General features: G+C 33.8%; 1 protein-coding gene across 2 annotated transcripts; it reads left to right on the forward strand.

Annotated features, from left to right (window-relative positions):
- Positions 1-5,695: 5,695 nt before the first annotated feature.
- On the forward strand, positions 5,696-16,593 carry LOC134283555 (uncharacterized). 2 transcript variants are annotated; one of them, XM_062766070.1, is made up of 5 exons: positions 5,696-5,770; positions 10,050-10,225; positions 12,109-12,308; positions 13,541-13,603; positions 14,683-16,593. In XM_062766070.1, the coding sequence occupies exons 2-5, from the start codon at positions 10,054-10,056 to the stop codon at positions 15,832-15,834; spliced, it is 1,587 nt and encodes a 528-aa protein (XP_062622054.1). In that variant the 5' UTR covers positions 5,696-5,770; positions 10,050-10,053; the 3' UTR covers positions 15,835-16,593. The 2 variants fall into 2 exon arrangements, with proteins under 2 accessions (XP_062622054.1, XP_062622053.1); XM_062766069.1 differs by lacking the exon at positions 5,696-5,770 and having other exon boundaries at positions 9,583-10,225.
- Positions 16,594-17,052: the final 459 nt, after the last annotated feature.

Below are 17,052 nucleotides of genomic sequence, written 5' to 3' on the forward strand. Positions count from 1 at the left end.
TCGTGGAATAAAATTATTCTTTTCTAATAACAATTCGATAAATACATTTTACAAAATATATTTTCATTGATCTTTTAACACAATCGCCAGTTTCAAGATTAGGAGTTTTAGCAGGAAGCCTACTTTAGGTCTTTATATATTACTGAAATCTAAAAAAAATTTATCGTTTATTTCTCTAATCCAACTTTAACATTATGAGAGCTCTCAATCATTCTCCCAGGAATGATTTCAGAAAAATATTTTGTCCCCTTTAACTTGAAATCTAAGGGAAAGTAATTAAATTTAATAATACATGTCTATAGATGTTCTTTTTACAAATTCAAAATGTATGAAATCTTTTTGTTATTTTTTTAGGTGTTAGGGGAAAACAATTCGTGATCCTTTTCACCAAAAACCTCCCAAACGCAAAGAAATCTATATATGTCACAGCTGAAAACGATTTTAAACTGAACATTACAACTTCTGAGCACCTTGACCCGTCTTTGAAAACGGCAATAGATCGCTCTACTACAGCAAGTTCTCCGTATAAAATCTCTTTACCTAATGCAATAGAGTTGAATCAAAACAGCGTGGAACAAAAGGCTATATTGCTTGAAACGTCGCATGATGTTTCGGTATTTATTGAGGATTTTGCGCAGTATAGTGCCGATTCTTCTGCAATCATTCCAGTAAACAAGTTGGGGACTTATCACATTGTCGTAACAATGCCACCAGATTCGTTTCGAAGTCAAATTGCAGTTGCGTCGTTGGAAGACAATACAGAAATATCGATACGTTTTAAAATGGCAGTTGATAATCCCTTATACATTGATGGACACAATTTCAGAGACGGTGATGTTTTCAATTTGCGGTTGGACAAGTTCGCAACCTTTCAGATTGCTCATACTACAGACTTGACAGGAACGCTAGTAAACTCTTCTACACCCGTGGCTGTATTTTCTGGAGATGAATGGACACGGCTCATGTCACGTGGGGCATGCGATCATCTTGTAGAGCAGGTTCCGCCATTTTCAAATCTTGATAATGTATTCATCGTACCCTCTCATGCCGAAGATCGAATTACAGTCGTCCGGATCACAGCAGGAAAGGACACAAATCTAACTTACAAAATAAATTCCACCACGACCGGAAACTTAACTTTGATTACGGGAAATTCGCATGAATTATCAATTTATACTAATCAAACTTGTTTAATTGAGTCTGAAGGCCCTGTTCTTGTTACAAGTGTAAGTGTCGCTTCAACATCCACAAATAATGGAGACCCATACATGACAATTGTTCCTGGAATTCATCAATTCATTTATTACTACAAGGTACCAATCCCATACGATTATTCCACCAACTACATATCCATCGCAATAAATACTAGTGCTGTTTCTGGCATTTTAACAAACGGAACGTCAATTTGGCAATCGAATATAGTTTGTGAGAGTTCGATGACTTCGACAAGTGGTCACTTCACGGTTTTGACATTGAGTGTAACTCCAGGTGAACTTACAATACAATCATTAAGCCATACACCTTTCGGACTTCTTATCTATGGACATGGGTACTATGTTGGTTATGGTTTCTCAGGAAACACTCTTCTTCAAGATTATGCGTGATTACAACGCTATACATGTCTTGGCGTGTAATAAATATCTGATGTAAATTAATTTTCGAGAAAATGAATGTTATTTTCTCTACTGTAGTATTAAGCTTATAAATTGTGCATATAATACTGTAATTGTATCAATAGTATTTGAAAGCAATACAGACATGTTAATTCCCATATATCGAATCGAAGATTTAAAAACTAGAACTGTCCAAAAGGGACAAAATTCCCCTGCTGGGTTTTTTCCAGAGGTGGCAAATCATGAATATTTTATTGATATAACTAAGAGAAGAAAGAAATGCTAGAACATTTTCAGAGCAAATGTTATTGCTCATTATATTTTGTATGAATGAAACGAGGATGTAGCCTAATAAAAGAAATTAAAAGATAAAGACCAGACACACATTATTATCTTTTTCTGTCTGGTAGTGACCTTGAACTTGCATTTTTGACCTTGGTTCAAAGTCATGACACAACCTCACTTAATAAGCAATCTTTGTGGAAAATAGGAACTTACCAGGTATATCCATAAGACAGATATGGACCGGACATGAATTGTAATTTTTTTCCGCCAGTGTCCTGGAGCTTGCACTCTAGTCAAAACACACCCTCAGGTTATAAGCAAAAAGGACATTCCAATTTGATCCATAAGAAAGATATGAACCTGGCACAAATTATTAACTATTTTAGCTCACCTGAGCTGAAAGCTTTTCTGATCAAATTTGTCCGGCGTCCGTCCGTCTGTAAACTTTTCACATTTCGACTTCACCTCAAGAACCGCTGGGCCAATTTCAAACAAACTTGCCACAAAGTATCCTTAGGAGGGGATTCAAGTTTGTTCAAATGAAGGGCCACGGCCTCATTCAAGGGGAGATAATTGGGAATTAATGAAAATTTGGTGGCATATTTTAAAAATCTTCTCAAGAACCACTGTGCCAGGAAAGATGAAACTTCCTCAGGTAGTGTAGATTCAAGTTTGTTCAAATCATGACCCCCCGGGGGTAGGGCGGGGCCAAAATGGCTGACTAAAGTTTTACATAGAAATATATAGAAAAAATTCATTAAAAAATCTTCTTCTCAAGAATGACAAAGCCATAATTCATCATATTTATATGGAAGCATGTTCAGGTTGTGTAGATTCAAGTTAGTTCAAATCATGATCCCCGGTGGTATGGCGGGGCCAAAATGGCCGATCAAAGATTTACATAGAAATATATAGGAAAATTCTTTAAAAATCTTTTTCTCAAGAATGACAAAGCCATACTTCATCATATTTATATGGAAGCATGCTCAAGTAGTGTAGATTCAAGTTTGTTCAAACTATGACCCCCAGGGGTAGGGCTGGACCAAAATGGCCGATCAAAGTTTTTAAAGATATATAGGAAAATTCTTAAATTTTTTTTTTTAAAAATAGCAAATCCATGATTGGTCATTGGACTACTTTTGGATTTAAACTTTACGAAAAAAGCCATTTTCTACTTTTTCCTACCCTTAGCGCTCAGGTGAGCGATGTGGCCCATGGGCCTCCTGTTTCCTTTTATTGACGGTGAGTATAGTTTTCTCTTCCTTTGCTATAAATGCAACCCAGTAGAGCTTCAGTCCCATACCAAACCGAAGTCACTATCTTTTATGGTTCAAATGTCATGGCGAAGTTTCAAATTCGAAGAAAAAAAGCTATTTTTAGCATATATGTCACAGTCAAGGTCACTAGGTCATTGACCTTGGTGTCATTTGAAACTGCTTAATTAGTGAAGTATTCATACCAAGTATGAAGTCTCTATCTTGCATGGTTCAAAATTATGGCGTAGGTTGGTGTTTGCAGACAAACACGTACTGTACACATGCCCGGTCTATATCTTTCCTATGGACAAACTTGGTAAGTTCCTGTTTTATATAAAGATTACTTATGTCTTGAGGGTGTGATGCCTGTATTTCCTCAAAGTAACTGAAAGCACGCATTTTCATTGCTAATGTTGGAAATTTTCAAAATAAAGAAAAGGGAGAGCTACAGATGAAAATATACACTACATAACGACTTTTCGGGCTCATGTGTTTCAAAAGCATGAATGACAGTTCCTTGACCGGAAGTCCAAGGGTTACTACACTACGCCAAGTTAGAGAAAATTCGACCTCAGTATCTGAAAAACAGGCATTGAAAAAAGGACAAGAATATTTATTTCGCTCAGATTAAGACATTGATAAACTTAATGCATGGTAGAATTCGGGCTGCTTATGTTGTACATGGCGGACTAGCACGTTTTAATTGATGGTCGGAAGGGGGGATGTTTTAAAAGTTATGTGTTACTTTCTAAGGTCTAAAGATAACATTTAAAGTTTAAATGAAGTATCATTGTTTTGTAAATTTACTTTTTATATTTATGTATTCATTCTTAATCTTATCTTTAAACCTTATAAAGCAACACATAACTCTAAAACATCCCCCCTTCCGACCATTCAATTAAAACGTGCTAGTCAGCCATGTACAACATAAGCAGCCCGAATTCTACCATGCATTAAGTTTATCAATGTCTTCATCTGAGCGAAATAAATATTCTTGTCCTTTTTTAAATGCCTGTTTTTCAGATACTGAGGTCGAATTTTCTCTAACTTGGCGTAGTGTAGTAACCCTTGGACTTCCGATCAAGGAACTGTCATTCATGCTTTTGAAACACATGAGCCCGAAAAGTCGTTATGTAGTGTATATTTTCATCTGTAGCTCTCCCTTTTCTTTATTTTGAACATTTCCAACATTAGCAATGAAAATGCGTGCTTTCAGTTACTTTGAGGAAATACAAGCATCACATCCGGAAAAGAAAGAAGGATATTTTTCAGGACTTTTAGTACAAGACTTATAATTAACAGGTACAAAACCTTGAAAACACAAAATATTGTCAAAAATTTTATTAAAAATGCTAATTTTTTATTTCTGTTCAGGGAGCTAAAAATCAACTTCCGGTAATGGAATGAAAATCATTCAACCGTTAAATAACTGATTTGGCAAAGTAAAAGATGTCCTAACTTTATTGGTACATAGTTACAGTGGCTGGAACGTTATTGTTGACAACTTACACGAACGATCACGTTAAACGCACGATCCCGCACGATTAACGAACGATTAAACCTGATACACGAACGATTCCGCACGCAACGATCTTTCACGTTACACGATCGCTAACGATCTTTCACGCAAACGCACGCTCTTTCACGTTTCGACACGGAAAAGTTTCATTTTTTTTTAAGAATGAAAACTGACAAAACGATAATAATGCAAATTGTATATTTAATGTACGCAAACATTAAATCGATAAAATATTATTGATTCTGAGTTTAAATATTTTTTGAAAATTTATTTGCAGCTGTATATTGATTGAAAACTTGAAATATGTAAAGTATTTTTTTTTATTAATAGTTTATGAACGATAAATAATTCTGCCTAAAAATCTTTTTTTAAAAATTATTCTAATGTTCTTTAATGACTGTTGTACACGTACTTGTCGCTATATATAAAGCCACGGTGTTACAATAAACCTAATTTAAGAGACTTTTCAATATGTGCGATTCAAGTACACTATAGGGAAAAATGATCAATTTTTTAATTTCCCGAAATATGGTGGATATCTTAATTTTACGTTCTAAGACTTTTTTTTTCCTTTCATCTTGTTCAATTCAAAAAAATTACAGGTAGCAATTAGATTTCATTAGTGCCCAATAATGGCACGCGTCTTTGTATACCACTTTGTCGGTGTCCAAAGACAGGTAGAAGGTAGTTTGTTTGGGATATGTTTGTTTAACAACTGTCAGTCTGGTGTGTACAGGGGGTTAATTTGGAGATCCTTGACCCTTTCGGTATACCCTCATTAAACAATGCCCCTCGCTAATTACTTGGAGAGCGACAGTTATTCCCAGTTCCTTGAAGAGAGAAGACAGAAAACACGCTGCCTGAAGAACATCGTAAGTATACGTTACTTAATTTGTAAATTCAAGGAATGCACTCGCAAGAAAGGAATCGATATTTAACTGATTTAACTCGTTTTATTGCTCGGGCATGGGATTCCTGAATTCTTAGCGAAGGTCATTCGTCTTATCCTAGTAAAATAGCAAAACTGCCGAACTGGTAAAATGATAGATAAAATGTTATTGACAACGAATAACTTGAAAATATTGGGCGTGCAAAAGGTATGGCCTGGTTGTATTATCACCTGAACTCTTGATATGTATTATTTTGTTGTTTACTTAGAGTGATTTGATTTTCTGATTACAAAAACCTCCGTCGTTCACGTCACCTTACTGTCACAAATTACATTGAACAGTGTGCTATGTTCTATCGATATTAGATTACTTATATTTTTTAGAATTACATGTAGGTCCTTAGCTCTTGGCAGCACCAAGAAAAATTACTATTATTGTGTATAGTCAAAACCTAATCATGCTAATGCAATGTAACTGTGCATGTAAAGAAGAAACCGTGTCTGCCTCTCTTGAACAGTGTGGAAATGAGTTGTAATAATCGATCAGATATTTTCATAATCAATTTAATTTTATCGTAATATTCTATTCTTTTTTGGTATTGTAATACAGATAATGCACATATAATTTTAATATTTTAATTTTTTTTTCTCAATTATAATTTTAGACATTAACTAAACCATAATAGGAATTGTTATTAAAAGGTCATTATTTAGCACTTATAATGAGCATGCAGTCATCTCCAATGTGCAATGGATCCTAGCCTTGGTCATTATTGATGTAAACAGTACTTTTCGAGTCATTATTTAAGTTTAAAGCATTCTTACAAGCCAATCAAATTCGAATGTTATCAGTAGACGTATAATAATAACAAAATTCATTTCATTGGTTGCTGTACTCCGACCGACCCATCATAATTCATTGCTCCTACACAATTATTTTTTTTCAGCACTTAAAGTTTGTCAAAATATTTATTAACAAAAAATACATGTAGAACATGTAGAGAGAGAAATTGCTTCATTTTAAAGCTAAGGTAAATAATTTCTCTCTGTAGGATGCTTTCAAGTGACAATTGTTATAGCAATAAATATTATCTACGTAGCTTTTCAATATGTAATGAAAACATCAATAAATTTCTGAGGGGTTTTGAGAAAGCAAGGGGACATTAAATCTCTTTCATCTGTCACATGTGTCAGTCTGTCCATCCATCACAAAAACTTTAACCTTATTTAAAGTTACTTGGACACAGATTTGAAGTTAATATTTTCTCTATAATATCACAAATTATATATTTTAATAGCACTTCACACAAAAATGAATTAAAAATCTTAATTCATTTAAAAGTTAAACTTTAATTTTTTTGGCAGGTTTGATTGACACATCCTTGCACTTTTACACATTTTTACTTTATTCTTAATACTTTGGAGAAGTGGCAATCTTGTTGTATATTAATGAGAAATAATTAAACTTATAATTATCCAGAAAAATAATTTTATTCAGAGTAGAAATGTTAGAAAGCAGAGCTCCTTCACAAGTATCGTCATTCCAGTGTGTACAGAGTTTTGCAACTCTGATCATCGATCACACTCATGTTATGCACACAAGTTTTTGTAAACATGTTATTGTTTGATGTCTACGATACACCAGGTGCGTTCAATCGCCAAAGTCTGTTCACCACAACTGCACAGACTGACAATATATTGTGTGTTTGTTTTGCTTTCAAGCATGCCTACACTAAATTTTCTGGATTATAGAATTAATTTTTTTTTTCATTAATACACATCAAGGTTGCCACTCTTCCTAAGGATTAAGAATAAAATTAAAATTTGTGGAAGTGCAAGGATGTGTCAATGTAACCCGCCAAAAAATCTGAAGTATGACCTTGAAGTTTGAACTATTTTAAAAAATAAAAACTTAAATTGGTCATAATTTTTTAATAAAAAGATAGAAGGTTTTCATATGACGGGACTTCGACCCTCAGCCAAGAAGGACAACTCTTTAATTTATAATTAAATTCAAAAAGTCTTTAAATGAAGTTTGAAAATTAAATCTTTTCATGCAACAATTTTCATTATATACTTAGTGCTTGGAATATTCAAAATAAAAGAGAACAGATTATGAGGTATATATAGCACAGCATGATGTCATATTATTATGCTTCCTGTCAGTTTGTCTCTATATAACCCATACCCTACTATTCTCGCATAGTGTTCTAAGTATTTATGTAGCGTAAGCATACTATGTTGAAATAGTGCACAGACTTATTTACTAAATAAATTCTGCAACGCTCACGCCGGGAATCGAACCCATGACCATGAGGTTGCCAGTCAATGCTTTGTCGATTACGCCACAGAAACGATCACTGATTGGTGGAATTTTATGAAATATTTAAAATTAATTTATACTATTGACACAAGAATGAGAAAATAGACAAATATTTTTTTGAAAACAGTTACCAGTATATTACTCTGAAACTTATGTGGAAGCATCATTGGTTAGTGTAGATATTAGATTGGTAAAATCATGACCCCCTAGGGTAGGAGTAGGACGGGGCCACAATAGGGAATCCAAGTTTTACCTAAAAATATATAGAACAAATCTTTAAAAATCTTCTTCTCAAGAACCACTGGGACAAGAAAGCTGAAACTTATATGGAAACATCCTTGGGTAGAGTAGATATTAAATTGTTAAAATCATGACCCCCTGGGGTAGGGCGGGGCCACAATAGGAAATCCAAGTTTTACATAGAAATATATAGAACAAATCTTTAAAAATCTTCTTCTCAAGAACCTCGATATTATAATAAGATATGTGAATAATCATTGATTAATGAAATGCTACAAGTTATTAAAAGAGTATATTTAAAAAAAAACGTACGCTTTTTTGTTTTGCAGGAAAGCTGAACCTTATATGAAAGCATTTTTGGGTAGTGTAGATTCTAAAATATTAAAATCATGTAAGGGGAGGGGGTATGCTACCATTCTCCCGCAACATAAACAATGGGGGGGGGGGGGCACGATAGGTATAGCAAGAGGGGAAATCTGCTAAAGAACTGCATCACCCAAGTTACTCGGGTGAGCGATGTGGCCCATGGGCCTCTTGTATCTTTTGTGTCATGATTATGTGATAAACTAGAATGAATTACCAGTAAAACTGATATTTCACAGGTGTTTTAAAGTACATTATACCTCTACCATGTCTACTGATAATACCCTATATAAAGAATGACTGCACTAAATCTATGAAAGTTTGATCCCGATGTTTTGCGCAAAATAAAATTCCAAAATTCATTAAATTTATGTTTTATAGGTATTAAACAATTCTTAAGGTTAATAGCAGGTTTTGGTATATTATATTACATGAAAGTATTTTATAATGCCGATTGACACTAGCTTTTGAGACAGGGGTTTAACAGTTTTGTCTCATTTCTATTGTTATTTTACCAGTTTTCAACAACTTTGTTTACATCGAGTCGCAAATTGGCTATTTTTCTTATTTGCACAGAATGTGTATTTTAACTAAAACTTAAACATATCCAAAGGACAACGTTGGCCAAGTTGCGGCTCCTATCTAATTTTAACAGAATGTCCCCAAAATAGGATCGAGATAGCCAGTCACTGAGCATCAGCGATTGATATTATAATCACCTTTTTCACGTGACCTTCTGCTGTTCGATACGCTAACACTTTCATTGAAAATTCCATTGTGCTTAAATCCCTGCTGTGACATGATCTGTCGTACTTCTAACTTCAAACTGTCGGAGGACTTTCTTATAACCAAGGTTTACTGTATTTCTGCCTGGTTTAACTCTTGACCCTAGACCCACGGGGGCCTTGAGGCCACCTTCTGATCTCTTAATTACCAGAAAAAAATTATAGCAGTCACAACTTCAAAATATCTGCTCATATTAGCTATCCCTCTGTTTGACAGTTTTCTGAAACATGCTTGCAGATTAAAGTCTTGAGCTCAGATGTAGAAAGTCTTGAGCTCAGATGTAGACATACTTTTTTCCACAAAGTCATAATTCCACGGAATCTCAATTTCTTTATAATCTGCTGGTAGAAAATTATGCGGAATTCTTTGACTGTCACTATATGCCTTACATTTATTTGAAGTAAGCTTGGACAAATTTCCGCGGAAATTAATATCAGACACGCAGAGAAAAGTACTTCTACAGAATTTGAATGAATACTGATGAGTTATAAATCAAGTTTCATGTCATTTTGTTCCAATGTTTTTTTATGAAATTTATATGATCTTTATTGATAAGTTTTAAACTTAGATTTTTGGCGGAACTATTGCATTCTCAATTTTATATGAGAGCCAGATTACACTTAAGTTTTGCCAATAAGGAATAGCATTGTCTTGCATTAATTGCCAGTGTTATCATGGTTATACTCTCAGAATGCTTTTTTTCCCTCAAAATTTAGTATTATGAATACCTTCATTGATTAAGTAATTAAGAAATAAAAATTTTATTTTTTAATAGAGCCATGCCAAATCATCCAAAGCATGCTCTTGTTTTATTTGACTGGGATGGATTTACTTCAATTGTCGAGAGCTCCAGGGTTCAAAGTTCAACAAGAGGGGTCCTGTCCAGATCTAGCAGAGGGTCTCTCTCATATGATGGACAACTGCACAAAGTTGAAATCCTTCATTTATCAGGTAAGTTATTTTTTTAATCAATACTTTCTCTAGAATAAGCTGCATAGCTTGAAGGTCTTACATGTATACCTTTAATTTATCATGTTTGATTTAGCTACTCATTTGTCCAAAGTGTTTTTCTGCATTTCAAAGATTTTATTTTTGTCTTTTAATATAACGAAAAAGGAAACCTGTGTAAAACATGTAAAAATATATTTAAAAAATAGTGAATTAATGAACTTGTTTATTAATGAAACTAAATAAAGAATGGCTGGACTTAACGCCCTTTTTTTGATCTTTCTGCGACTCCTCTAAAAATCTGCAAATGAAGTGAATCCAAAATAAATGATGAGCAATGGAAAGAGCAACAGATACTAGTCTTGGTTATATTAGGTGGAAATTTGAGCTAAAACAATGCCCTGTTGTCATGTATCAAAATCAAAACAATGATACATGAGTGTCGTCTTCTGGAATTCAACATGTACCCAGAGTGGTTTTGATGTCACACAATCAATATTTACAGGAGGCAGGGCTATCGATCGGTGTCAGTGTTGACATTTTTCTCTTTTTCCCTCTCTCTTTCAAAAAATTCGAATTTTTGTTTAGCTGTTACAGCAATGTCAATATGAAATTATTTAAAAATGTGATGACACACAAAATTAAAACAATATTTATTTGCTTAATTCTGAAAAAGGCAGCAAAACATTCTTTTTGCAAGTGTAGAACTTGAAGAAAAAATTCATTTTTAAGCCTTTAATTTTATGCTCATTTAAGGTGAAATCACAACATCCTATCATGTTTTGTCTGAGTCAGTTTGTCTGAGAGTTACATTGAACTTTTTAAGAATCATTTGACACAGTTTGATCAAATTACCAAAATGCATAAATGGAGATTTGGGATTCAAATTTCTGCAGTTATCGGGAAAAGAAAGGAGAGTTTATTTTTTTTTAAATATTGGTGCATTACTTATGATGAACAGTTAAAACCCTAAATACTCCATAATATTGCGAAATGTTTTGTTAAATTTTTGTTAAGCAGACTTAACTTGACTTCCGGTTATGGTATGAAAATCGTTCAACTTTTAAATAACCGGTGTGTACCAAAGTGAAGATTTCCATCATTTTGAGATACAATTTCTTTTACTTGACATAATTATTCCCCCCTAAAGTAGGATGTTGCGTTTCTTTTGCGTGTCAGTATATTTATAGGAATATCTTTTTAAAAAAAAGAAGTCAATTTAAGAATCTCAGGGCTGAAAAAAAAATGAAAGCTTATATTGTAGAATCAAATCTGCTTAAAATCAAGTTCCCCTGCTTCCCTTGTGTATAGTGGGGTCACAATAGGCGATCAATGTTTTATATGGATATAATATATAAATTTATTACCGTAATATAAGAATATCTTTAAATAAAAAAAAGAATCAAATGAAAATAACAACAAAACCTACTTAGTTTGTCATTTAAATATGTATATGGGCAGTGTTTAGGTAGTGTACCTTCTTTGTTATACCCCTACTTAAAAAACTGGAGGGTATACAGTATTCAACATGTCCGTCCGTCTGTCTGTCCATTCATCCTCCTGTCTCTTAAGCTTTTGGGTTCCCTCTCTTACCACTAAATGAATTTTGATGAAACTTCAAAAGAATAGACATTACATATTACCATTGTCTACCACCTATTTACTTTTTCATGCGACAAGTATTTTCCCAATCCCCATGATAGCAAAACATGGACACTGCTGCTATATTCATATGGTGGGTGGGGGTATCATTTACTGAGCTCATTACTCACAGTACCTCTAGTTTTAAATAAATTCCTTGCACTTAAAAAAAAAATTAAAAAAAAAAAATAATAAAATAAAGCATTATATTTACTAATTAATTATATGGAACAATTTTTATTTAGACACCAAAGAACAGCTTGAGGACTATGATACAGAATGGGCACAGACGCATCGAGCAAAGGCAATTGATGAGGAAAAGGAGAGAAGGCAAGCTTCCAGGGGACGTAGGAAGAAAGGTGGCTACTTGGACATCTGGAACGATCCTGGTATTAACACACAAGATGACACAGATGAAGATCTACCAGATCCCACTGTAGAACAGGTATAAAGCATTACAAATATTTCTTACAAGGGCATGTAAACAATTGCAATGCTGTAACATGTTTTATCCAACTCATTGAATGTTACAATGCATTCAGTCTTCATACTGATAGACATACATGTATTGATTGAACAATCATTATGCTGAAAGTACATTGTATTGCCAAGGGTTCAACAAATTGTAGATAAATGTCATATAAAGATAGTTTAGATTATTTAATCAGCTTTCAAAAGTTTAACTTCTCTGAAAGATTTATTAGACTGATTTAGAGAAAGTTAAGCTAGATATTTCACCAGGATTTCTCTCTTATTTGTTCTTATATTATAAATTCCACAATGATCAATCTTGTATTGTGAATAGCACAATGCCTCTATCCAAGAGACGTTCTTTACCTCCACTTGAAAGAGTTCCACTTACGATATCAAGGGTTAAAGGAATTGCACATGGACTTTCATGAAAAATTTAATAATTGAGTGCCAATGGCACTCTTTATAGCCTCACAACAAACACCCATGTTTGCATACATTTGCATTAAATTTGTTATTGTTAGGGAGTAATTACCTGATGTCTTTGCATTCCTTACACTACAATTACAAAGATCTTGCAAGGTAACCCATACCAAACCATTCTCACAATTTGCTCATGAGCAGCTCACGTGAGGACTAACCAGATTTCCTCACCTGAGTTGCTCATGTGAGTCTCATGTGCAATTTAACATGCAAATTAGGTGAAATGCTCACATGAGCAGGGTTCTGCACATTAGCATTCTTTGCTCACATGAGGAATCATTTTGCTCACCTAGAATACTGCTTCACATTCATGAGTCTCATGAGGCTCATGAGACTCATGTGCAACAACTGACTTTTCTTGATCATAGCTTAAATATCTATTATAAATACTCAACACTAAATTTCCCCTTTCCTTGAATATTCAACATTTCATTAATAAGTAGATGAAATTCATTTTTCTGCGAAAAGTCAGTCAAAAATTGGAAATATGATACATTTTTTTGTCAACCTTCAAACTCGCAGACAGCTTACAGATACTCTGATATTTTAACTTTTGAAAATGATGACATAGAATGTTTCAAAAACAGAACAAATGAAATCAAGTTTAAATAAGTTCTGTCATATATTTAGAACTTACACATGTTACACCAATGACAGCTCTAAGATAAATATTCTTTTAACTATCTAGCATTTTTTTAAATTTAATTTTTTTTCATAATTCAGAACACAGAGAGGCGACAACATGAAACAACACAACAGGGCAGAAACAATGGATCTGTTAAGCAGGTAACTTAAATTTATTTTAAATATTAATTGATTAATTAGTTGCGCATGTTGAAATGAAATTCATAGTATGCAGATTTATCATAAAATATCTAATCCGAGTTCTGTTTTGGGTAGAATCAAGCTATTTTGGACAGAGTTATGTTCATTGGACTTAGAAAAATATCCAATTATTTCTTGGAGAGGGGCATAAACTTTTTGCAATGAAACATCTCTTAATTGTTATGCAAAACCATTTTCTTTTTTTTTGTCACTGGCAGAGCAAAGCAAAACTTAGAGAGTACACTTTACACAGCCTCTGTCTATTTTTTCGCAGTCTTACTACATGAATATCCTTAGCTTTTTTCATAAACTCTTAAATGCTAGATAGTTGAGGAACATATACATATATGACCACTCTTACTCTTAGAATTAGTTAATTCTTTAATGAAGCTAAAAGCATGTGACAAGTGTGTTCCTGGGAACACATTACTTAAACTTAAAATGTCAGTTTGAAATATGTACTTTCATGGAGTTTATGTAAGAATTATGTCCTGATACATGTTTATTGTTATTTTACCAAGCCACTGTACATTTGTAAAGGATTATAAAGCCATTGTTTAAAATTTTTTTGTTTGGAATTGCCGTTTGAAGGTTTCAGACACAGTAAGGAGGGAAGCTATTTTTTGGCAAAATTGAAGACAAATTTTAATTAAAAAAAGAAATCAGTAATCAGTAAACACATTTCTGACTTTTAAAAAGAAGTTTCTACAATCAACACAGAAAGCTAATTTTGCTTAGATCTGACACTTTTAAGTTTATTTCAGTGTTTTGTATGGTGCATGTGATAACGGGGAACATTTATTAAAAAAATCTTTCTTCTTTTGGTCAATAAAGTTTTTTTCAGGAGGGGGCATTTCATTGAGGTGGGAGTCATTTCAAACAAACAATTATTTTATTTTTGCCCTAGAAGAAGTTGTTTCTCAATTGAGGGTAATCTGTAGATACCTTTCATTTACTAGATTTTGACCTTAAACATGTTACAATATGCAAAAATTTGCTTTCCTTTGGTGCAAAGGATTAAATTTAGATTATCTTTGCAGGGGTCTAAGGGACGGAAGATAACAGTGCTGTATGAAGGATCGGCGGATTTGACCAATTCGAATGCTTCACCAATGCGCAGTCCTGTGTACTTGGATGACCTCTCCTCAGATGAAAGGGAAATTGTGCAGCAGCAAGTCGTGTTTCATGAAGCTGGGAAAGTGAGCTCCACTTCTCAAACGGATAAAGTTATCGTGGTTCAAGATGAAAAGGAGATCTTGGAACTAATTAGTGGCAGCAACAAAACAGACAGCACAGTTCAGACTTCACCTGCCTCCTCCGTCGGAAGAGCAACACAGACATCTGTAGTTAAGAGTTCTGTGATGATGGATGCTGCAGTGCAAGCCGAAGCTCCTAATCATCAAAATCCTCATAATCCTCATGAAAGTGGGACATTACATGAGAAGCTTGATGAAATCTTAGCCATTCTTAGGGGACAGCAGCAGTGTGACCGATCAATAAGTGCCAGTGAGGTGTACAGATGGGCAGTGAACAATGTGCCAAATGGCAGCACCATCCAGACCACACCATCCATTACAATCATCCCACCAGAGGAACCAACATCAACCCCAGTTATCCAAGAAATAGCTGTTAAAACCATGAACATTCCAACCATTGTAAGTGAACTTTCACCAATCAACAATTCAGAGAACTGCCGAAGAGAAAATACAGATGAAGATGAAGACACCACCACTACTGCCAATCCACCACCAACAAAGAGAGCCCTTTTCTCAACCACAACCACCTCATACAGTGACCGAACGCCATTGAGAGAGTTACCGGAAAACAGGAAGAGAAAAAGGACTCTTATTCCCAGCTGCCCATCCAACCACACTGTAAAGGAAATCTCGTGTCCTGACGACATCGAGCCAGGAAGACTGGAGTTCAGAATAAGGAGGGACGTTCTGGAAAAACTAAAGGGTTCATCATGTTCTGAGGGTAACTTTATGTGGAATGTGGCTAAAACAGTTTATCATGATTGGGAGTTGAGGGGCCGAAACGTGTTTGGAAGAAAAAGTCGGGATCCACTTTCTCCGAGACGAGTTCATTTGATGGAACACATCTATATTGATTATTGTGGAGATGACTTTGATGCATATGTGAAAGCCATGGGCGCCATCAACAGTGGTATCCGTTCAATTTCCAGGAAGTGATTTTTCAGTGAATCTGTGAACATGTGATGATCCTTCCTTTATTTATTAAATGGACTTTTGAATCTGCGTTACCAGTCGTAAAAAGCATTTCAAGCATAAACTTTTTGTTTTCCTGAAAATCATGTCTTTATATTATAATGCTACATGTGTAGTTTGTGTACCAGTATGTTCATTTTAGATTATTTATTATTTGAATCTAACCAGAGCTTTAATGATATTGGGTTATTTAATGCTACAAGTATGTGAAAGCCACAGACATCATCAACAGTGAATCTGTGTACATGTTATGATCCTTCCTATTTTTAGATGGATTTTTGTATAGTAAAATAAAATGTTTCCAGCATAAATATTTTGTTTTTCTCGAAAGGAAATCACTGATTATGATTTTTTTAATTGTATCACTACATGTGTTTATTGTAAATTATTTATTGTTTGAAACTTACTAGAGCATAATATTGGATTTAATACTATCAGTGTGTTTGTATTGAGGATTATTTATTTATTGTAAGCAAGTGTCTGTAATACTTTGATACTTAGAGTTAGTAATAAATCATCAAAAACTTTGCAACTGGTGTTTTATGTAAGTTATCCTATTTTTTTTTCTATACAGTATAAGGGTATTTCAAGTTTTCTTTCAATGATTAGTGTCCACATTAAAAACAGAAGTTTTGCTAATCACTCAATCAGATAATCAAAATCAGGAAATAGAATTACAATTTTCAAGAAATTTCTCAGCAACAATTGAAAATTTTCTTCATGTTCTCAGTGTATATTAATTTCTAAATCTTAAGAATGAATTTTAAAGAAGGAAAACCCAATCCCTGACTCTCCAGGTCTTACCTCAAAACTAATCTGTCTGTGGACACTAAACAAGGAAACAAAATTTGGATATGCCTAAAATTTTCATTTAAATTCATTTTTCATCTGACATTTATTTGTAAACCTGTTTTCTTTCAAAAAGAATCTTAAAATTATAAATCACTCTTATTTGAAGCAGCCATTCATATTGATTTTGAGCATTTCTTTCATTTTAAGCAATATCAAGCTTGCCATTTTTACCATTAGGTTTTTTAATAGATTTAAGGGACATAAACACAGTTTCTACTGAATTTTCAAAACTAATTTTAATGTTAACTATGCCTAACTTAGGCAATTCTTATGATCATCCTAGTGTTATGGACCAACGGCCTGGATTAAGGATCATGAAACACCTTAAGC

Source organism: Saccostrea cucullata, unplaced genomic scaffold (genome assembly GCF_032062105.1).
Source record: "Saccostrea cucullata isolate Sc308-1 unplaced genomic scaffold, CSIRO_AGI_Scuc_v1 ctg2296, whole genome shotgun sequence".
Taxonomy (NCBI): domain Eukaryota; kingdom Metazoa; phylum Mollusca; class Bivalvia; order Ostreida; family Ostreidae; genus Saccostrea; species Saccostrea cuccullata.

Excerpts from the sequence above, each read along its gene's own strand:
- LOC134283555 (XM_062766070.1), top strand. The coding sequence starts at position 10,054 with ATGCCAAATCATCCAAAGCATGCTCTTGTTTTATTTGACTGGGATGGA. Across the intron at positions 10,226-12,108 it reads TGAAATCCTTCATTTATCAG|ACACCAAAGAACAGCTTGAG; the intron begins GTAAGTTATTTT and ends ATTTTTATTTAG. Across the intron at positions 13,604-14,682 it reads ACAATGGATCTGTTAAGCAG|GGGTCTAAGGGACGGAAGAT; the intron begins GTAACTTAAATT and ends TTATCTTTGCAG.